The sequence below is a fragment of the Calidris pugnax genome, unplaced genomic scaffold (genome assembly GCF_001431845.1).
Source record: "Calidris pugnax isolate Ruff unplaced genomic scaffold, ASM143184v1 scaffold209, whole genome shotgun sequence".
NCBI lineage: Eukaryota > Metazoa > Chordata > Aves > Charadriiformes > Scolopacidae > Calidris > Calidris pugnax.
This window is the reverse complement of record NW_015090978.1, coordinates 2,676,776-2,700,037: the sequence shown is the minus strand read 5'-3', so window position 1 is coordinate 2,700,037 and position 23,262 is coordinate 2,676,776. Positions and strand designations below refer to the sequence as shown.

General features: G+C 35.5%; 1 protein-coding gene across 10 annotated transcripts in view; it reads left to right on the top strand.

Moving 5' to 3' along the window:
- The first annotated feature begins 55 nt into the window (after positions 1 to 55).
- The window catches only part of DMXL1 (Dmx-like 1), a 71,593-nt gene continuing 48,386 nt past the window's right edge, over positions 56 to 23,262 (top strand). For 9 of the 10 annotated variants that reach the window (XR_001413296.1, XM_014953434.1, XM_014953432.1 and 6 more), the window contains exons 1-11: positions 56 to 176; positions 5,712 to 5,789; positions 7,776 to 7,854; positions 8,467 to 8,599; positions 10,923 to 10,989; positions 13,549 to 13,724; positions 15,174 to 15,363; positions 16,918 to 17,086; positions 20,804 to 21,016; positions 21,700 to 21,953; positions 22,053 to 22,737. Coding sequence is in view for 9 of the 10 variants with exons in the window: in XM_014953434.1 (XP_014808920.1) it covers positions 162 to 176; positions 5,712 to 5,789; positions 7,776 to 7,854; positions 8,467 to 8,599; positions 10,923 to 10,989; positions 13,549 to 13,724; positions 15,174 to 15,363; positions 16,918 to 17,086; positions 20,804 to 21,016; positions 21,700 to 21,953; positions 22,053 to 22,737 (2,059 nt within the window). In the remaining variant the exon portion in view is untranslated. Of the gene's footprint in view, positions 177 to 5,711; positions 5,790 to 7,775; positions 7,855 to 8,466; positions 8,623 to 10,922; positions 10,990 to 13,548; positions 13,725 to 15,173; positions 15,364 to 16,917; positions 17,087 to 20,803; positions 21,017 to 21,699; positions 21,954 to 22,052; positions 22,738 to 23,262 lie in introns of those variants that run through there. The other variant, XM_014953435.1, reaches the window with a different exon arrangement.

Sequence of the window (23,262 nt, the reverse complement as noted above, 5' to 3'; positions counted from 1 at the left end):
TTTATTTTTTTTTTTTTTTTTTTTTTTTTTTTTTTTTTTTTTTTTTTTAGGCATATGCATCAGGATGTGATATTGTGGTACTGGGGACTGACTTTGAAAGATTACAGATAATTCCTGGAGCAAAACATGGAAACATTCAGGTGGGATGTGTGGACTGTTCGATGCAACAGGGGAAGGTACGTAGACCAGCATTTCTAATAGTGCTCTCGCACTGTCATGTTAAACACCTTCTTAAGAGTGTGGATACTTGCAAGTTAAAGCAAATACAGAAGAGTGAATACTAAAATGGCCAATTGCTTCATGTCTTTATTTGTGGAGAGCAGCACAGTGAATGTGAAATAGTAACCATAGATAGGAGGTTGTAGAAGATATGTAGGGCTGCACAGGAAGATACAGATATGCACAGAGCTGCGTAGACAAGATAGTAAGAATTTGACTAAAGTGGGTAATGTGGAAGCAAAGGTAATTTATTCACTGTGGCTTCACACTGCTGGGTGTGTCACTGACATGCTTTGAGATGTTAGTGGCTGGCACCAGAGGAGTACTTCCACAAAACTCAGTTTCAGGTCATCCAGAAAAATGATATCCCTTTCAAGCAATTCATAAAGGCTTAAAATTATTCTGGGACAGGGTTTTGCTTTCTAGAATTCTCAGCTTTTCTTTTTGTTATGTAGGTAAACTGGATCAGAAATGCTGTGTTTTAGACACTAGTAGGTTTCAAGTCCTTTTGATAGAGGTCTTTCTTAACTGTTCTGTCACAGTAAAAAAGAAGCAACCAGGTGACTATCCATTGGGATATCACAGTATGATTAAGCTGTTCACAGACACAGTAGGAACTGTGTCTGGGTACAAATTGGCTCATCAAATGGTTTGGTTTATTTGCTTTGTTGCTTTCTTTAGGCCTGTTCTAGTGAGGAGATAGTGTGAGCCTTCTGTACATTAGTACAAGCCTTATGAGCTGATGAGAGCTTTAGATAGATTCCACTGTCCATCTTGAGACCGACCTCTGCATGGAAACCAGTTCAAGTTTACATGTGAAGTCTGTGATGGTGATCTGTGGCCACTCTCCATTCCTGCTTTTTAATGTTTGAGAGATGAACACTTGCAATGGTAATGAAGGAGCATAAATGAAAATGAGGAAATGTTCTCTCTTTGTCTCTGGTACCTTGTAGCCATAAAGACTGCATGTGTTTCTCCATTGATTGCTGTTAACTAGAAAATTTTTTTGGGTTCACTGGCTGTATATTAACAGATGGTGAAATACACTTGCAGATCACATATCACAGTTAATCTTATAAATTTTTTCTGCAAATTTGCAAGGTCATCTTGACTGCACAATAGCAGTTCTGTATGCATTTAAGTGATAAACTGTCCTTGAATTGTAAATTAACACAGATGAATATATCAAAACGATCAAGCTTTAGAATGTTTTTGTTTCTTAAGAGGACCTATGTGATCATTTTGATTTTGAGACTTGATACTGTTTGCTGTTAGCAATTAGGGTAGACATACTTGCAGAGTGCTGAAATACTAAGCAGGGAATGGCTAGTAATCTACTTATTGACTGGACTGGTCAATGCATTTCTTCGCTGTTGCAAGGATGGAATTTCTTCTTACAGCTTCTTCATCAGTATTGACACACAGATTTCTCCTCAGTTTATGTCGACATTATTCTTTGTTGTTTAAAATCTGTAGAAAGAAGCAAAGTGCAAATAATTTAGTTTATTTAGGCTGCAATTTTGAACCCTTTTTAGACAGCATCCAGTTATAATATATAGTTTATGAATTATGTACCTTTTTAATTTTTTATTTTATGGAGAACTGCTGTCAAGTATTTTCTCCATGATAGCTGGCCTTTATCATGAAGACAGATCTTAGTCTTTCTCCCTTTGGATGACAGAATTGGTTTGTAAAAGATTCATTTTCTTGTTATGAAAGTAATGAGTTGAATTTTTTCTCCATCCTTGCCCCCTAAATCTAATTGTGGTTTATTGGAAAGCTAGTGCCTTGTGAAGCTACTTCAAAGTAACAGCAGCTTAGAAGTTGAGGTATGACCCACTTCTCCCTTGGCTATGAAGGGCAGGGGGAACAAGGCACTATCTTTTCTTTTCCTAGCTTAGTTTTGGAGATAAACTTAATTCTTCATCTCCAGGGATGAGGGGGAAGAAAATGGATGAGAATTCTTAATCATCCCAAGAAAGCATGTACATATATGTTTATATTCACATGTGTTTGTATGTGTATGAGTCTCAGCTTTTTTAAAAAGCGTTCCCTGGATTTGCAAGGACTAGCTTCACAAACAGGAGAATTTAATCTTAGGCAACTGAATCCTCTTGATTTTCTTGAACTTGCCTCTGATTGTAGGCAACTTGGTAATCAACAATTTATTTGTAAGTGGATACAGTACTTGATCTTCTCCCACACAATGTTAGTTACAAGCCTTTTTACAGCCCCTCTAGTGAATGTAAGAATTTAGACCAAAACTTTTAATGATAACCTGACAAAATTTTGTTTTCATGGCTTGGCTTGTACAAATATCTGACAAGGTACAAGAAGATGGTCCTAGCTTCAGATCATTTGAAATGTTCAATCGAAGTTGTTTGTATCATGACTGGTGACTGCAGTCTTATAATGTATATGAAGTCTTTTCTTTATGGAACAAGCTATTTTACTGAAGTCAAAGAAAAATATAGGTACTAATTAAAAATTTAATTTAGTTTGTGCCAAGAGATTACCTGTAGAAAATTGGTAAGTAAAACCAGTAAGTCTGTTAAATAAGACATTTTTTAAGTAGGACTTTTTTCATAGGTAAAAGTACTAATTATTTTGAATATGGGAGCTCAGTTTTGAATCCAGGGTTTATAATTTCACAAACTATACTAGGGTGGGATCTTTTTTTTTGTTTTTTAGTAAGCAGTCTGTGCGTTCTTTTCAAAGGAGTTGTGATTATTTTTTTTTTCCTGCTGTTTGGAAGTGAGTACTAATGTAACTTAGTAGGAGTTACAGACCTTTTGATGAGTGAGAAAATGTTGGGGGCTTCTATGCGATATGGAGGCGTGCTGGGAAAAAAAAAAAGTGTATCAAGAAACAATTTGGATTATATTAAAACTCTATATAACGAGTACCTGATTCTGCTCCTGTGGACAAAGTGGTGACAGTGGACAAAGTTGTTGCCCAAGGACTGATACTTTATTCTTACATGGTCGTGCAAGAATTATAGAGTCATAAATGATTCCCCATCCAACCTGACCTTGAATGTTTCCAGGGATGGGCTATCTACAACCTCTCTGGACAACCTATTGTAGTGTCTCACCATCCTCATTGTGAAAAAAACATTCTTCCTTATGTCCAATCTAAATCTACTATCTTTTAGTTGAAAACCATAATCCCTTGTCCTGTTGGTACAAACCCTGGTAAAAAGTCTTTCTCCAGCTTTCGTGTATGTCCCCTTTAAATACTGAATGGCTGCAATAAGGTCTTCCCGGAGCCTTCTCTTATCCAGGCTGAACAACCCTAACTCTATCAGCCTGTCCTCATAGGAGAGGTGCTCCACCCTCTGATCATTTTTATGGCCCTCCTCTGAATCAGCTCCGAGAGGTCCATGTGTTGTTTTTGGTTTGTATTGAGGACTGCAGAGCTGGATGCTGTAGTCCAGGTGGGGTCTCATGAGAGTGGAGTAGAGGGGGAGAATCACCTCCCTCGCCCTGGTGTCCACCATGCTTCTGCTGCAGCCCAGGATGTGATTTGCTTTCTGGGCTGCAAGTACACTTAGCTGTCTCATGTCCAGCTCCTCATCCACTAGTATCTCTAAATCCTTACATTCACCTAGTGTATATTGATACTAAAGATCGCCCAAGATGTATGACCTTGCACTTGTCCTTGTTGAACTTCATGTGGTTCACATAGGACTATTCCTCAAGCCTGTCAAGGTCTCTGTGTGTGGCATCCCTTCCCTCTAGCGAAGCTGCTGCACCACTCATCTCTGTCATCTGCAGGATCGTTGAGCGTGCACTTGCTGCCTATCATTAGGAATGACTGTAACCTCTCTCTTACAACTCAGTAAGGTCTTTTTTCTATTAACAGGAATCTGGACTACAATAGATATTTGGTTGATGACTGGGTGATTATTGTGATATTGTCTTTGGCACAAATTTGCCTTATTCTTTTTGGTGGCATGCCAAGTGAGGACTAGTCAGAGTGGCTGTATCATTGTGGAAGCCTGTGGAGACTTTCAGTAGGTTGCAGTTGCTTTGGACACTATTAGTTTAGCTTAAAAACCCATGAAACAATAAAAAATGGAAGAAATTTCCACAGTTGGAAAAATGGAGAAAAGAAAAATCTAATCAAGGAGTTTATATAAACTTCTTGCTGTTAGGGTGTGGAATAGAATTATGATAATAAAAGAGTGGGTAGTTAAAGAGAATTAGAGGGCAAATATTAGTTTGAGATGTAAGGAAAAAGTTTCTTCAGGCATTATGCAACTGTGACAAAATTATTCCTGGCATTTTTGGGTCAGACTGATGTTTGGTTTGTTCATGTTACAGAAACGTATTTAACTGTCTTTTTTAAATGCAGAGGGTTCCCTTGAAGGTGCAAATCTATGGATTTTAGGATCTGTATGGATCTGTACACTCATACAGATCATGTACATCTGTAATTAACAGATCCATAAATAACATTAACAACTTAGGTATGACAGTTTAGTGCTTTTTATTCCTCCTAAAAGTTATGACTGATACTGGAAACAAAATGTATTGTATAAAGTGACTCTGACTTTAGTGTTGTTCAAAGAAACCTGTGGATGCTTTCTGAGCCCGAATTTCACAGAAATAGGAAATTGACTATTACAGCATACCAGAACTGTAGATGTGCTCCTTATAACATCAAGCATCACTTCAGAATGAGGGATGTTGATTATGCATGACCTTTGCAAACTCCTTCAGTTCTGTAAATTTGTATTTCAGAGTAGTTTTAGGCAACGTTGCCTTATGATGACTCTCTTGGGCTCTCTGCCCTCAGGTCTTTAACATACATTTGGCTTGGTTTGGCTCTTCTTAGCACATTTTTTTTAAGCTTGTTTTTATAGAGATATCATGAGTTAAAACACACTTAATCTTCTCTTAATGCAAGTTTATGGTGGCTGATACCACTGATGGTGTATGTCTTTGAAATACCAATTAAAGCTGACCACACTGCAACTTTTTTTGAAGTATTTAATATTAGCATTTAGTAGTTCTTCTGTTCTGCAGTTCTCTGCATTGGGTGTTTAGGTTGTGTAGCTTGTGTCATCTGAATTTACTTTTTATAATGTAGCATGTTCTTGTGCCAGGGAAGTCCACAAAAGTACCCTGAACTGATATTGTTTCTATTTCTGAGAATGTGAACTCAGCAGACTTCTTTGAATGTTTACCTAATTTAATGTGAAGAGTATTAATTATAGATCTGACTTAAAAAAAAAACAAACCTCATGTCCACCTTTACTCTCAGTAGTTCAGCAGGACTAATGTATAAATAAAGAATTGTATTTTTTGCTTTGACACTTCATGATTTCTGCTAGATGTTGTTTTTCTGTAATTGAAAGGGTATAATGGGCTTCAAATTTATCTACAAGGAGGGTTAAAAGTAAAACCAAAAAGTTGCATTTTTTTTCTTGTTTGTTCTATAACTTGTTTCCTTTGTGTTAATGTACATATAAATCTAAATTGCTTTAGATTGCAGCTTCTTACGGAAATGTGATTTGTATCTTTGAGCCAGTTAGCCTCTTGAAGCAGAACAGCAGTCATCATAATGTAAGTAATTCATCACTTCTTAATTCATTTACTCAGTTATAAAGCCTGATTTTTCTGGTTTGCTTTAAAGTCAAAGATTTCTTTGATGTCTTCTTTTAATGCTGGAGTGAAATTGAGAGATAAGATGGTCCCTGGGAAGTGAAAATGCTAGGAGCAGGGCAGAGACCTGTTATTTGAAATAGTTTTAAAAGAAATGGGTTTTACTGTGATGCTTCTTATTACTGATTCATCTAACTTTAAAATTCATAACTGAAACTCGGACCTGAAATTCAGAACCCAACAAGACATGCATGCCACCGCTTTCCAAAGAGTACAGCCATTAAATAGGAATTCCTCTTTGAACCATCCTATGTGGCCTTTATGGCGTGCTGTGTTTTACAATTTTTATTTTAACTTTGTTTTATGAGACTGTATGTTCTTGTTCAAATCTGTAATAGCTTCAGAAAATCTACGGCCATTTTGGAATATCTGATTGAATGCTTATACTTCAGTGTTACAATGATGAATAAAACCAATACTTATTCTCTTGATAGCATGGTTTAGTTTTGGTGACAGTGGTTTAATGAATTAGCAGCCAGAATTTTAATTTCTGGCTGCTAACGTGTTTTAGAGCAACTTATACAACCATACCTCTTACATGGAGAGGATTACTCTTATCGTTAGAAGCATTAGACTCTAGTTAAAGTCAGTATGACGATATGAGGTCTTTGACAGTAATCGCTCAAGGAGCTTCTGTCTCTCTCTTCAGGGGTTTGATCTCTCCATTTGTATCAGTAATTTGTTTATATGGCCATATAGTGAATTCCCTTCTTTATACCAATCAGCTCAGTCATATGGTTCCTGGTATACCTGTAAACCAGTGATATTCTATATATTAATTAAATCACTGCTATTGTGAAAAAAAAAAAATAAAAATATGTATCTCTATAAAATGTTTTATACCACTGGAAAGCAGTGGAGTAAAATAACGGTAAAATGTGACTTCCTATGCTCATATGAACTTACTGGAAGTGCTACTCACTTTTTTGATTATTGGAGCCATTGAATCCATCCTGAATATGTTTCTGTGTTGGTAAACACTACACTTCCCTTGAAACTTTGAAGTTAGTGTAGTAACTGTAAGCAATAGATTCTACTCATGATTTGCTTTCAAATATTTGAAGAAATATTGATACTTCATTCTTGCAATTAAGAAGAAAAAAACAAACAGCCAGCTTCAGAAATACTTGATTTAGATACTTACCTGCAGGTACTTATGACTGTTTTCTAACAAACTTATGAAAGATTTAGTCATTATATTTTAACTTTCACATCTATTGAGTGGTGAATAATTACTTTAAAAGTGTCATAGTGAATTAAGAAAAAAACCCGCTGGTTCTTAATGTTGTTGCAGTAATGATTTTGGTTTCTTTTATAATTCAAAGCATCAAAACTTTGCATCTTATTATGAGAACAGACCAGATCTATATTTTGTGAATGTAATTCTCAGATTGTTCCAGTGAATGGAGTAATGATGCAAAATCTGAAGATAGTTCACTGTTCTGTAGTATATTAAAAACAAAAAATGGGGAAAGTATTATGTGTGTTATCTTCACCATATTGAAATCCTTTTATTTGACAATACTACTGATATCAAACACCAGGTGCATTTAATATATTTTTATGATCTTTCTTTTTTTCCCCAATTAAAATCGGACTGCCCTTTAAAAAAAAATCTCAGATTCTGATGATAATTTTATGCACTGAATTTCTTCAGGCTATATTTTTAAAATAAGAAGTTAGAAACTTCTATTTGTATGGTCAGATTAATGGAAAGCTATTTTGTTTAAAAAGCAGAATTAATCCATTTTTATTAGATAAATAGTAATGTATTTTTAAACATGTCCTTCACAAAAGTTTGAGAGTGCAGTGAAGATGTGCTATTTCTATCATAGAAGGGGAAGGAACCATTTTAATGCTAATCTTTGTGAATACTTGAAATTTCAGACGTTACATTATCAGTGGCAAAAGAATGCTCAAATCTTGCTGGAAGCCATAGCACATAATCTAACATGGGATCCCACAGGTAAGAATAGAATAAAAGAAACGCCTAACTATTTGAAACTACAACTAATTTTTTTACTTGAATTTCACTGGTTTGGGGGGACAAGGAAAATATTTTTGTTTTGTCCTAGCATGGTAGAGAACACCAAAGTGGATTTGTCAGTTGTTATAAGAAAGCCAAAATATTAAGCACATCTGTATGCTCTTACTGAATTATCCTAATCTCAGCAGTATCTAGTATGTAACAATATGGCTTAAATGGTAAGTATTTGTTTTGAAAGAGGGATGTCTACCTAGCTCTAGGTGATTTTTTTCTTTTTCTTTTTTTTTTTAGAGAATAACTACTTTGAAAATTTTATGAATTTTCAGTATTTGAGCTGTAGATACTCTCATGTAAGATGTTTTGATTTGAGTATCTTCTTGCAAGATTGACCTAGTCTATATCCATGTAGGGGAATGTGTAAAAAGCATGCTGTAGCTATAGTAACTTGCTACAGAAAAGGTGTCAAGATAATATCTGGTATATTTTGTTCTGCAGTTTCAGCTTTGCAAAGTGTGGTTTTTCTCTCTTTTTGAAGAAGTCTGTCTTTTGCTACTTGCGTTGTAGTTATATTGTTATAAATATTTGGTTTAGGCACTCGCCTTTTGACTGGTTCCAGTTGTCTTCAGCTTTGGTCCAATGTTCCTTTGGAAAACCTTTCTGATAATGACAATGGTGAAAGAACAGATGTTGGACTTGGAGAATGGAGGTGTATCTGGGAATGCAAGTAAGAAACACGTTTAAAGACAAGTAATTCCTTTTTCCTTGCTGATTCATACTTTTCATATGAAATAGTGTAGTTCAGTGAAATCCTGTTCTATACTGTTACTTGATAAATATTGTTGATATGTGATAAGTTTAAATCATACTTCCCTTGAATGTGACATTTCTTTCTTCCTACAAGAGCAGTTGTAATTGTTTTTGGAGTAGTTTGTTTGTCAGCCAATCTTCAATTATATTGAACACTAGTAAAATACCAAGGGAAGACTGCTATTGAGATTGTCGCAGTAGACTGTGTTCCTTGTACAAGTAGTAAGGTGAAATCAGCATATTTTAAAATTATTGTGCTTGTAGGACTGATTAAAATGAGCTTCCTTCAAAGTCCACTTCTCTTTCCTCCTCACACATATCCCCACTTTTACACGTTTTACTTTTTCTGTGTTTATTCTGGACATTTGGAACAGTCATGCAAAGATGGATGTATACTGTTTTGCTGCATCTCTGAATGCCCTTCTTGTGTTCATGTTGATAGTAATTTTAATCTTTGTGTCTCTTGGTACATTCAGAAGAGTTTTAGTTTAGTACCTCAGTTTATAAGACAACTTAAATCACGGTCCTTCCTGCCATAGGAAAATTGTTCTAATAAATCAGGTGTACTGTTCGCTTGGGACCAGTGTATCATATGTCAGTCTCCTTAAAGAAGTCTCCTGAAGCAGCTGGCAGGACAAACCCATCTGAAATTATTCCTTATGAAGTACTTAGAGTTAGTTGGGTGGTTCCCTGGATGTACCTGCAAAAATTCTTTTTCAGTCCTTCAGTTGTTTCTTTTTCTGTGTACTATCTAACTTATCAAGGATGTGTTCAGAATCCCAAGATCATCCAAATGACAATGGAAAAATTTTTCTTTGAATTCGATGGATTTTCTAAATAAAAGAAGTTGGAGACTTTACTCAATTCATTGAGGCAACTTTGGACCCTCATTTCTCAGCCTAATAAAAGGATGAGTCAGTCTGTAGATAGAATGCCATGAGTATGATTTTACAATCTGGGGTTGTGGTAGCAGTAGTCAAGAGCATACAGATACTGCTTTTCCTTTGTCCCTTCAATATTATGTTTAGCATTTGTATCATAAACCTTACAGAAGTCTTCATAGCTCTCAACCTGTTTCCCTCTTTTAAACTCTTTTGTGGAGGAGAGATTGCAGAGTGTTGTGTATTTTGAACTAGTAGGTCTTGGAAAGGTTCAGCAGAACATGCTTTGTCAGTTCACCTTTTATGCCTGCATGTCTTCTGGCATTTGTAGTTCAGTTAGATTTAGAATAGGTTTTTCTTAAGAAAAAGTTTGCAACACAGTAATTTTGCAGTAATACCTTTTGCCAGAATAATTTTTGATGTCAGAAGGAGGCATTCCCAAACATCTTCATGCTGGCACTTGTAGGCGAATGGTGCTTAAACCTAGGTGGAAATTGACTTTCTTTAATGCATAGCTTTTGTAATTCACTAGCTGTTGTTACCGCACACACTAAATGCATCATGCTTTCGTTGACCTGATGGCTAACTTAATCCTTCCTGGAAGTTAGGTCTTTCAACTTGTTATATGTGTCTAATAAATCCAAGGTGAAAATGTGCACTGTACTTGTGCTACACAATTAAATTCTTGTATGTTCTTGTTGCCATTAATAAGCCTGCCACTTAAGCAACAGCTCAGTGCTTAAAAACCTGTAAAAGAAGCTCATTTATTAATATTTCCAATGAAAGTAAAACACAGCAAAAATGAATCCTATACTTCGGTTTAGATTATTTTAGTGTGGCATCTTTTACCAGTGTGACCCTTAATAAAAACAGTATTTTCAGATACTTCTTAACTACATTATTCTTTTTATGTCTTTTTGTTTTATTGAGTTACAACTGTAGGAAGTATGAGAAATTGAAATGTCTTTCAAGTAAGTTGAAAGACAATATGGGACAGCAGAAATCAGTTTGAAATACAAATGATTGTGAAGTAGAAATAGAACATATCTGCATAGAGTTTGATCTGTTAGTAGCTATTTTTCCTCTTATGATATTTTGGAATATTGGATATTGTAGCATCCTAGCCTACAGCTTTTTGGTTTTCTGTTTTTCCTGTGTGACAGCAGCCACATGTTGCGCTCAATTTTATCTCCTAGTCCTTCTGGACTTTGTTAAAGCTTAAGTTGTTCCACACAGTAGAATGAATGCTTGCGTATAAGAATTAAATCCCTTTAAAGACTTCAAGGGGAAAAAACCGTTCAGAGTTCTGAAGAAGTTTTTAAAACTTATTTTCTATGTTTAATTGTTTTTATTTCATAGAACTGCTTCTCAAGTTTCTTTAATGAAATTCTCACCAGATGGGGAATTTTTTGCTACTGCTGGAAAGGTAAGCATTTTCTTCTAATTTGTTTTGTACTAATTCAAAGAAGCTATTAAAGGAAACATGCATTTAAAGAAAAAAAAAAAAGCTTTTTAATAAAAAAAATTCTAGAAAGGTAGTTCAGGGTGGCAACCCAGACCCAACAGATATTCACTGCTTGCTATGTTAAAAATACCCATTTTTAATCAATACCAAATTGTGAGACATCAGAGTTTTAGGGAATGAGGAAGTTCTGTGGATGAGCTCACTGCTGGATATCCTTCTAGTGAGGAAATACATCCAGTGTTTCACTACTACTGTATTATCATTAATCAAAAATAGCTCTTTAATATCTGTTAGTATAAATGTGTCTGTATGCCTATTTGTGTACATAGAAGAGAATTCACATTCTTCTCCACAGGTACATTCGCACGTAGTTAATGTCAGTGTTTGCAGCCAATCTTACAGATTAGTTCTGTGTGCTCAGCATTGAGTGGCTTATCAGAAAAACCATAAAACCCCTTCTCAACATAAGCAAAAACATTACAGCAAAATGTCACTGTCATATCTGTTCACTTCCTGAAACACTAAGTAATCTTCTATTTATACTACAAAACTTGTTGTTCAGGTTTTGAGAGAGAATAATATCCTAACAAGTCAAAGCAGAAAAAAAAAATCAAGGTAATGTAGAGGATCCAGTGAAAAAGTGTGACAAATCCATATGAGAATTTGTATTACTTCATAAGGGATGTAAAATGAATAGTTGTTTTCTGCAAATAATACTGTTGTCTTTGAGGAGAGAGTCGTATGGACATTGGTCAAAAGTTCCAGTAAGAATGTCCAGATGCATTTTGGGAGAACTTATGAGATTATCAAAGTACATTTCAGCCACTTACTGGCTTAAAGGAGACTTATTGCAGTAATGTTTAAGAGAACTATTATGTATAAAGTTGTTTGAAATCAGGTTATAGTGAAAAAAACAAAAGCTATTTTGTCATTGCTGGCAATATATATAATGTGTATTTCATGATTATTTTTTTTTTGGATGGTGTCATGGTTTAACCGCAGCAACTAAGCCCTGTACAGCTGCTTGGTTGCTCCCCCTAGTTGGGATGGGGGAGAGAAACAGAAGACTAAAAGTGACAAAAATAGTGAGTTGAGATAAAGACAGTTTAATAGGTAAAGCAAAAGCCATGTAAGCAAAGCAAAACAAGAAGTTCATTCAACACTTCATGTTGGCAGGCAGATGTTCAGCTATCTTCAGGAAAGCAGGGCTCCATCACATATAATGGTTACAGAATGGGAAGACAAATGCCATAACTCTGAATGCCCCCCGCCCCATTCCTCCTTCTTCACTAGCTTTATATACTAAGTATATGGTATAGGATATCCTGTTCAAGCTGAGTCCCCTCCCACCTTCTTAGGTCTCCCCCACTTTTTTGTTGTCAGGCCAATATGAGAAGATGAAAAGTCCTTGGCTGCCTACCAACAACTACAATATTAGTGTATTATCAACATTATTCTCGTGCTAAATCAAAACCATAGCGCTATACCAGATGTTAGTAAGAAAATTAACTCTATCCCAGCTGAAACCAGACTGATGGGTGGGAATTACTATTTATTTTAAACATCGACTTTTTTAATGGATTCTAATGTTATAGTATGATTGAATTGCGGAAAAATAAGTTAATCTGCAAATAACTGTAAATAAAGGGGTAATATCCTTGCAGAGTTTTTGACTGGAATGTCTTATATGCTGTTGTTTTATCTTACATTATAAACTCACGCAAAGTGCAATTACTAAATTAGTAGGACTAAGTAACGGATTTTTACTGTAGATGACTAAGTTAATTACCTGCCTGCAAAACCTTTAAAATGTGTTTGTGTTTCTATGTCTTCTTTCTTTGTTGAATTTTTTATGAGAGAAAATGCTGGTCAGCAGAGCAACTTCCCCCTCCTCCCAATAGGGTCATTTTAAGCATACCCAGATTAATACAATATTTCAGTAGTGCTCATATTTAGTAGTTGATCAACAACTTGCAAATCTAGATCCAGATTAATTTCTCTGGTCCTTAAAGGAGAGATAAGGTCCTTAAAGGACATTAGGGACATGATTTTTTTTCCGTGTATGTATGTGCCTATCTAAGAAAAGCAGGCTGAGCAGTACTCAGCTTGATTTTTGAGATGTCATCTTTGCCCTTTGTTTGTATTCCTAACATTTAAGTCTGTGTGTTTAGGTTTTGGGGGTTTTCTGTCAAAATACAGTAAGCTGTATTAACATTTGAATACCAGCTCAAGCCAGTGCAGCTTGCATTTTTGTGGTTAAAAACTGGCAGCTAATCAGAAGAAGCAAAATTAAATCCAACCTAGTAATGGCAAGAGAGATTAAAAGGAGGCTCTGCTACTGTGTTTTCTTTATGGTGAGGTCTTCAAGTGCTGTTTACTGAACTGACTTTCTGTCATCAGAAAAATATTCTACTTAAAAGAAAATTGAAAACCCAGGACACATACCCAGAAGTGCTTGAAGTGCATCATATTATTACACAAGGTAGTCTTTATTTACTGCCTTTTCCTTTCTTTCCCCAGGATGACTGTCTTGTGAAAGTATGGTACAATACAGACAGCTGGCGATCAGCCATAGCACCACCTGGCGCAAGTCCAGAAAAACAAGCAAAAGAAGTTGATTTTTCATTTGTTTATTTGGCTCATCCTAGATCAGTAAACGCATTTTCATGGAGGAAGACCAGTAAATTCATGCCACGGTCAGTAGTTCTAATAATCTGAGGTTTGTAAATTGCCCACAAAACCCCAAGCTGTACAGTTTTCCCAGCTGTACAGTCATCACTTGAGTTGTACAGTTTACTTCAGTTAATAATAGAGTTTGCACACCTTGTGTATTTTATGTGTGTATTCATATAATTCCTCCACACTGAAGTTTATGGGAGGATGGTAGGCATCTTACCTGTAAAGGAACTGGAAAGATAGAAAGGGAGTCCCACAGACTGTCTTAGAGGTTGGACTAAATATAACATCAACTCTTGCAAAATTACCTCTCTTTTGATTGTATTGTCTTCAGTGACCATTCACACATGTGATCTCTGCTTGTTCCTCTTTTTCTGTCGTAGTGGAATCCAAGCAATTCAAAAGTCCTCTGACTTTCTCCTATTTTGCTCAAAAATTCCAATATTTCCATGTCTTTTAATTTATTTCACTATCTAATACAAAAATAGACCTCTGTTAGAAACAGTATCTGGAAGTTAAATCAAAGCAATCATTTGGTATTTTGGGTTTGGTATTTTTTCTGTGTATATTCTGACAATTCCAAAATGGCCTGTCCCAAGTTCTTACCAGTAATTACCATCTCAAACTGAAGTAGCATTAGCAATTTTGTGCCCTACAACCATCTTTTTACCATATTGCAAATAGTAGCCATTTGAGTTCTGCATACCTTTGTGTGTTTGAGCAGATTTATGCTTTTATATTTATGTATTTTATACCAGCCTTTAAGTAGAAGACTTCATAAAGCCATTACTGTAGTCCTTAAATCTGTTTTGAAAAATCCACCTACCCCATGATGCCAAAGGGAGTTTGCTGCTGGATAGTCCAGTCAGATGATCCATCCATAGTTTTTGAGTCTTAGCTAAAATTAAATTGGGAATTTACATGAACTGGAAACCTTTTTTTTCCTGAGTGCCTAGTTTAGCTTAATTGCATTTTTTTATATATATATAACACAAATTGCATTTGGAAAAATAGTAATTAAGAAAAGCTTGTAGGTTTAAATTGGCTGTTGTATTCCTGGTATTACCATGATTTCTCTAAGTGCTACATAGCAGTAACATATGAAGGGAATTGAACACAGGTATCCAGAATACAATTAGCTTTTTATGTGAAGGACTTTTAAAAAGAAAAATTTTGCTATTCCAGCTATCACTAATTCTGTAAATTGAAATCCATAATTTGGTCTTGCACAGTTTTGTAATGAAGTTTGTGGTAGTTTATATTCAGATTCTTGAACACATATGAAAGCCTTTTGTACATCATTTGTTTTCCTAACAATGTATTGTTAAGTTTTACTTCCCTTAGTATCTTTAAGTTACTTGGTGCAATTCCAAAAAACTGATAATGGAAAGCTGTTTGGTACTGTGCCTTTATTTTGATGCTATGTGATAGTAAGCAGATTCTTCACACCTGAAATTTTCTTTCATTAGTGGTGCTGTCTGCAATGTACTCCTGACTTGCTGCAAGGATAATGTTTGTCGTCTCTGGGCGGAGACTTTGTTACCCAACGACAGTCTGTTGTGTGGTGGAGGATACAACAATTGGAACGAAGCAGTGAACTTTACAAATAACTTCAAGAGAAATATTTCAAGTAAGGAAAAAGTGCAGAATGCTTTAGAGGTAAGAATTGAAATAGAACAGTGAGAACAAACACATGTAAACACATGTAATTTTAGACAGGATTGTAATTAGTAACTCGAACATGTATCATAAATTGAAATCCTTTATACTATAGATATGCATAAAATATTAGGGTGAATTAACTTGAAATCTTCCTTAGGAAGGCTAAGCTGACAACCATTTTACTGAGCTTTCATATTAGAAGACATGCTGTCATTATGCCACTGCTGCCTGTTTTGCTCTGGTGACTGAAGCAAAGTGCTTTGCAGTATCTGGTTCAAAGGGCTAGGAACAGTATGGAGCACCTAGTGTATATAGGTTATGTGAAACACGCTAATGAAGCTGCCTTAAAAAGTATGATAGGGGCTCAGTTGTTACCTCTGAAGTTGTGGGATGTTCTTTGGCTTCCGCAACTGGAAAACCAGTGATATTACGGAGGGGAAAAAGAAAGATAGCCTTTGTTGCCTTTCTGCTGTAGGGCTCAAGTAGAGCAGATTTCTGCTAAGCTGTATCTCAAAGGCAAATGATCTCTACCGTGTAGTGCTTTCTAACCCATGGGAAGCAGGGGGCAGGTGAAACATTAGTGGTCTCTTGCAAAGCTGTGTAGAGAGTATGCAGGTATTGTGCTCTTACCTTAATCGCATGATGTATTTAGCACAGTTGTGGTGCTATCTTAGCACACGTGGCATAGATGAGAAGTATGACAGGCTGAAAGGCACAACACAGCAAAGAAAAAATATCCAAAGAGGGTAGGGGAAAGGAAGTTGGAGACAGTTCTGTGTTCCTGTTAAAAATAAGAGGCAACAGTAGAGATCAGAAATAACAATTACATAAAAATTGGGAAAAAAACTATTTTAACTGAGCATGCTATGCTAAGACGTAAAGGATAGTGATTGAAAAGGAATGCCAAGAGTTTAATACCATCCTGAATACCAGTTGTGTACAATTCTTGTACCTTTTGGTGCCTATATAGATACCATAGCACAATGACCTTGAACTGTGCAGTGTGTGGAGTGAGACTTCTTAATACTGGCATAGTTGATCTTAAAACTTGAATATTATTTTTGCCTTGGAAGCCTCTGTTTGCATAAGGGGGGAAGACCTTAAAACTTATTGGGCCCTTATGACAGGTGTGGAAGTGCTGATCCAGTCTGATCCAAAGTCATCCAGTTTCTCAGTCTCTAAAATAAGATTATTCAGATTTGTTGCTGGTTTTTGTTCAAAATCTTGAATAAGCATGGTATATGTTTATATGATAGAATTTTCTGTGTAAGTAAAAAACTGTATGAACATTGTCTGCATACTGAAATAAGCAGCAGTTATATGTCAAAGTAGTTTATGGGCCTTCGTAAATGGGTCTGAATGCACTGGTACCTCTTGTATCTCTACTGCAGATACAACCTGAACAGTTTTTTTGTGAGAAACTAGTGATGCTTTACAGTAGCTTTTAAACTGAAAAATGTAATTTACTAGTATCTAGAAAACAACTTTACAGATGAAATCTGCTTTTTCTTTTTGGAAGGAATTAAAAATGACACCTTATTCTTCATGCAGTTAAACCTGAGGCACTTCCGACGAGGAAGGAGGAGGTCAGGTGCTGTTGTAGCACACACTGGATATGCTCCACATCAGCAAGATCCCCATGAAGTTCACAGGAACATCCCTCCTCATGCGAATGCACTCTGTCACTTCCATATTGCTGCCAGTATCAATCCAGCCACAGGTAAGAAGTGTGGTAAATCCTTGCTACAGCGTAAGCTTATGTTTTCTGTTAGGTCTGCGTAAGCTTAATTGACTCAGATATATTTGTATAATATTTACATGATTGTCCAAAATTACTAGCTTGTTGGTTTCATTTAACGCATGGAAAAACGTAGTGCTATAGTAATGAAAAGATCTGCGTGAATTTCCTTCACAGTAGTCCTGTCTTTCATTTTTGGTCATTTTTTAACTGAGATTCACAGTATCTGAGATGCAGAAGGCTAAGTATTTGTAACTGGAGTTATTTACTGAGAGTTGTGTATGATATTGGGAGCACACTGATTAAATCAGAAGTTACCAAGCTTCTTAAAATACATACATGACATTAAGTGCCTGAAGTAACCACACATCCCTGTACTTCTGTTCTGTCTTTGAACCAAGCAAGACACTTAAGCAGTATTTTGATAGGCATTGAGGAAAATCCCCAATAGTCACTAGTACTTGTTTCTTCATAACTATTTACATATGCTTAAATGTCTCCTCATTGAAAAATGGAGTAGAAATGCAATATTGAATGGCTTTTCATTAAGGTTTTGTTGTTGTGATTTCCTGTGCCTAGACTTAATGAGTAAGCATATTATGTAATCCTTTTCTTAAGCTAGTTAAGCTCTGTATTATGAATAGTATTTTTAAATTGTTTTTTTTTTTTGTTCCTACTGACCCTTGTTTGAAAGGCCACTTTTGACCTAAAGGCATTCATGATTACTTCATGTCTGTAGCTGTACAGTGTTTGGTATGATTATAAAGAATATTGGTTTCATAACCATTGCTGGACTAAGCAAGCTAAATAATTTCTCCTGTAAGATTAGTCTTCAACTTTTTTAGTATTGATTCATGTGTCATTTAACAGATACGACTAGATTCACATCCAGCCTACCAAAAAAGAAAACTTCTTGCAATTTTTTGCTGTACCATCAATGCTGTCCTATTTCTACAGGAAATGTCCCCAGTCATTACATGTGTTAGTACACAATGTCACAAAAGAAAATTTCTCCAAAGCTTCTTGGAGATCTATAGATTCCTGTCTGCATTTCTATGTCTTCAGATTGGACAAGGAGACAGCTAACTTTCATGTGGCTAGCACATAATCTTTCACTATCTTTTTTTTTTTTTTAATATCTACTCTAAATGCACTTCTTTCCTTGTTTTTTTTTCAATACATAAAAACAATCTTTAATTTTGCTTTTAATAGTAGTTGCAATATAAATGTGCCCAACAGTAAACTCACAGAATGGGAATAAAAATAATACTGGAAAAGAATGGTAAAATATTTTCCTAGGTTTCTAACAGTTGTCTTTGGCCTTTTTAATCTTGTATTCCTTCTTTGTTATTTGTATTAATATTTTCTGTCTTGATACTGTCTTGGTCTTAAACTTAGTAGATTGGAAGGTGGGTTGATCTTTAATGCAGAACCTCTATTCGAAGTAACTTTCACATCTTAAATCTTAATTTGAAGAAATATCTGTCCTCCCTCACAGTGAAGTCCTTAAGTACCTCAGTCTAACCAGATTCTCCAAGTAGTCCTTTTAGTTTGCCCTTTTGAAATTAAATTTTATCTGGAAACCTAATTGTATTTTCTTTCATTTAATTTAAACCAAATCGCTTTATGATCTTGCACTTGAAGATTTGCCCTTACTGCAACATTCAGAGTACTTAATAAAAGCTAAGGCCATAGCAGCTTTATCTCTCTTTCACTTCACTTTTTGAAGAATAATAATGCTGTCATATAAAGGAATAAATGTCTTCTTAATTTTAATTGTATTTATATTCTGTTGTTAATTTTGAAACTCATTTTCTTGGAGCAACAAAATCCTTCTTTTTTTTTTTTTTTTTTTTTTTTTTTTTTGCCCTTTTGAAATTAAATTTTATCTGGAAACCTAATTGTATTTTCTTTCATTTAATTTAAACCAAATCGCTTTATGATCTTGCACTTGAAGATTTGCCCTTACTGCAACATTCAGAGTACTTAATAAAAGCTAAGGCCATAGCAGCTTTATCTCTCTTTCACTTCACTTTTTGAAGAATAATAATGCTGTCATATAAAGGAATAAATGTCTTCTTAATTTTAATTGTATTTATATTCTGTTGTTAATTTTGAAACTCATTTTCTTGGAGCAACAAAATCCTTCTTTTTTTTTTTTTTTTTTTTTTTTTTTAGAAGGTTATTTAACCTGGTATTCAGCCTGGGTGGAGTTCAGTGAAAGGAAGAAAAAACAATTCTGTTGAAAGGAATAAGCAGTGGTTATTAGGACAAAATTATCTCTAGGCAAATCCAGAATAAGTAATTGAATCCAAAGCCCTTGGAAGTTTTCTGGGAAGAGTGGATGTGATTTATGAAGCAAATAGAAATGCACTAAGGATTTTGTCCAGAGCTGAGCCTCAGTTAGAATTTAGCAGTTTTGAGTTAAGAGAATGGGGAAAAAAAAGTTATTTCTTTAGTGATCTTTTGATTTCTACTCAAAGTGTGTAGATATCAGTAATCCAATCTGATAAGTCATCTTTCCAGTTCACTCTCTTAACTAATGTTTACTGTAGTTCCATCTTCCAAAGAGAGGTCAACAGAATTCTTCCCTCCAAGTTCTGTTTTTGCCAACTGTATTACGATATTTTTGAGACTGGTATTAATTTCCCTTTTCAGAAGACAGGATGTATTTCTTAAATACTCTGTGCTCTTCTTCCCCCTCTCCCCTGCTGAGTCCCCTTCTCACAGCAAAATCGATGGTCTTTTCTAATATTTGTGCACTCTTAACTTTCTTTTTTTTTTAGGCTAGACTGGAGGGTAAGTAATACTAAGCCATCACTGGCTTTGAAAAAAACAAAACAAAACCAAGAACCAGAATTGGAGTGTTTTGTCTCCCAGGGCATGGGATTTAAGTAATGTTGCATAAGCAGGGAGCAGAAGGAGATGAGAATGTATATGGAGACTTCTAGATGAAAATTAAGTGCAGGTTGAGCTTTTAGCATATTGCTATATGGCCTATTTGAGGGAATTACAGTAAATCACCTAACTGCTTTTGAGCCACACTTAATTAAGATTATTTTACTCTGCAGCAGCCTGATAGGCGCTTCTGTCACTTACTTTGTGATTACTGCTTTATTTTTCACAGCCGCTTGGGACACCAAGTAGCATCATAGGGCAGTGTAAAATGATAATGGGATCTATAGGAATCAGAAATACTGGCTCTATACAGTGGTGTTACAGAGTGACTATACTCATTTTTACTAGGGTAAGGCCCTGTCATACATGGCCCTTGATTACGATGTATACCTACTGCAGCCTCCATTGTGGACTAAATGTTGGGAAATTATACTTAAATTATGTGGTTCATACTAAGCTATTGTAGCAAAAACCAAAGTAAATTAACCAGTAAGGACAGTGTTACATCGTGAAGATGTATTAGTGCGGGGCCATACTGTAATCCCAATGTAAGCATGCCAAAGAGCCTTCCTTTGGAACATCTCTTGTGGTAGCGGTCAAGCAATTTAATTCTGGAAGTAGATGATGTTGGTGAAACCAATGGCCAGTGGCAATACACAGTGCATTATTTTTTTTCGCAGTAGGGTATCTGCTTAAAAAACATTTGTCTACAATTATCTTTTGACTAATGGTTTGACTAATAGTCAAAAATGACTATTTTTTGACTTGGTTTTCAAAAATGTCAACATCTTTTTCTGATAGATATTCCTCTGCTCCCTTCTATCACATCTCTGAGTCTTGGCGAAAATGAAGAAAAAAGTGGACCTTTTGTTGTGCACTGGCTAAACAATAAAGAACTTCATTTTACTTTATCCATGGAAGTATTTTTGCAACAACTTAAAAAGAGTTTTGAACATCATTCTCCTGAGACAAACACTGAGGAATCTAATCAAATGGATGGCAGATCAGAAGAAGGTAAAAGTCTTACCATAGACAAATGGCTTTCATTTTACAAAGTAGTTTATAATGTTCTTGCATGTGAAGTAAGAGGTGGGCAAATTGACATATGAGGATACAGACAGATTACAGTAGCATTTCTATGCATTTCTGTCCCTTGCCCTGGAAGTACCTAAGTGATTCTCAAAAATCTGTATCTAGAAATTCTGAGTTTGTTTATGGTTGTTCCAGAGACTTTGAGTTATTTATTCTGAAAACTAAATTACTTGGGCTGACCTGGAGGCCTTTACATGAAAATGTTATTTTAACATGTTTAAGGAAGCAGGTGCAACCTTAGAATTAGCTTTCTTTTTTTAATATTAATGTACACCTAATTTAAATAGCTTTATGCTATAACATAATATAGTCAATTAATTTAAATATATACAGTTTGGAGATGACTGCTTTTGTTCTGCCCACACATGCAAAAATGTATACAAAGTTGGGAAAATATTTCAAATAAGGTACAATATAAGCTATTTTGATTTGTAGGTCATTGACTGAGGTCCACTAGAGGATTTCTGCTTAAAGTTTTCATTATTTTAAATTTTTGCTTACATGAGTGATTTATAAAAGGCCTGAAAGGTACGCCAACACCTGAATAACACTGCTTGCTGTACTTTTGCTTTGGAATACAATATATATATCTTTGTGTGTTCTAGAAGTTGATGAAAATGGAGATGAACAAAAAGAAAACCAAGAAAAGAAGGAACTGGGTGATGATAAAACTGCTCCAAATTTGAGCATTATTCCTTTATCTTCTGCTATTATTGACCATGAAATTGAAGTACTACTTTCTGAATGGAGTAAAAATGCTGACATGCTATTCAGTATACATCCTATGGATGGTTCACTGCTGGTATGGCATGTGGACTGGCTAGATGAATATCAGCCTGGCATGTTTCGCCAGGTGCAGGTACTTTCTTTTTTTCTGATTTATGCATTGTTATTCAGTGAGAAGTACGATGAGGAAATAACTTTAATACTTATATTTCTCCCTTTCTTAAAATTCCAGGTGTCATTTGTCTCAAGAATTCCTGTTGCATTTCCAACCGGTGATGCAAACTCTCTTTGCAGAAGTATAGTAATGTATGCTTGTACCAAAAACGTTGACTTAGCGATTCAACAAGGCAAACAAAAGCCTCCTGGCCTTACACGATCTTCATCTATGCTTATCTCCTCTGGACATAGTAAATCAACCAACAGTTTAAAACTAAGTATCTTCACACCCAATGTTATGATGATTTCCAAACATGCAGATGGGTCGTTGAACCAGTGGCTAGTGAGTTTTGCTGAGGAATCTGCTTTTTCAACTGTACTCAGTATTTCACATAAATCCCGATATTGTGGTCATCGTTTTCATCTTAATGACTTGGCTTGCCACTCAGTATTACCACTGCTGCTTACAACCTCACATCACAATGCTCTGATTTCACCAGATGTTGAGAACGCAAAACAAGCAAATGATTCTTTAAAGTCTCAGGAGTCACCAGTAAGACTTCAGAGTAGAGGCAATGCAGATGTAACAACCCAGGATCCCAATGCAGTTTACAGTGAACTTATTCTTTGGAGAGTTGACCCTGTTGGGCCTTTGTCCTTTTCTGGTGGAGTTTCTGAACTTGCTCGGATCAATTCTCTCCATGTTTCAGCTTTTTCTAACGTTGCATGGCTGCCCACACTTATACCCAGCTATTGCCTTGGTGAGTTTGGTTTCCTGATTTGTGAAGTGTTCTAGAATAAAAATATTAAATGTAATAATGTTATTAAGTGGGTAATATAGATACACCTGAATGCATTGGAAAAATTGTTAAGCATGGGTCCTTTATGTCACAAATTTCCAAGCTGCTGCTACTTGGAATTGGTTTATTCCTGTGTGAAGAATTGCTGTCGTCAGAAGAACACGAAAACATAAAACAACAACAAAAACAACAAACCTAAAAGAAATTATGTATTTAATATTTTAGGAGCTAATGCAGTAAATTTTTCTCAGATGCTTCAAAGCATATTCAACACTTAAAAGCAGAGGCAGATTTTGCTCTGGTTGGCAAATGGGATTTTCGATTCCTTTCATATACTTTGCTGAGTGCAGCAGTAAACTTTTCTGTTCACAAGCAAGAACTACAGTTAAGAGATAATTTTTCTTATGCTATATTGTTTTCTTTAATAACTTCAAAACTGCCTCTTGCTAAAAAAAGGGAGCAAGTTGGTGTTTGAATATTTGAGCA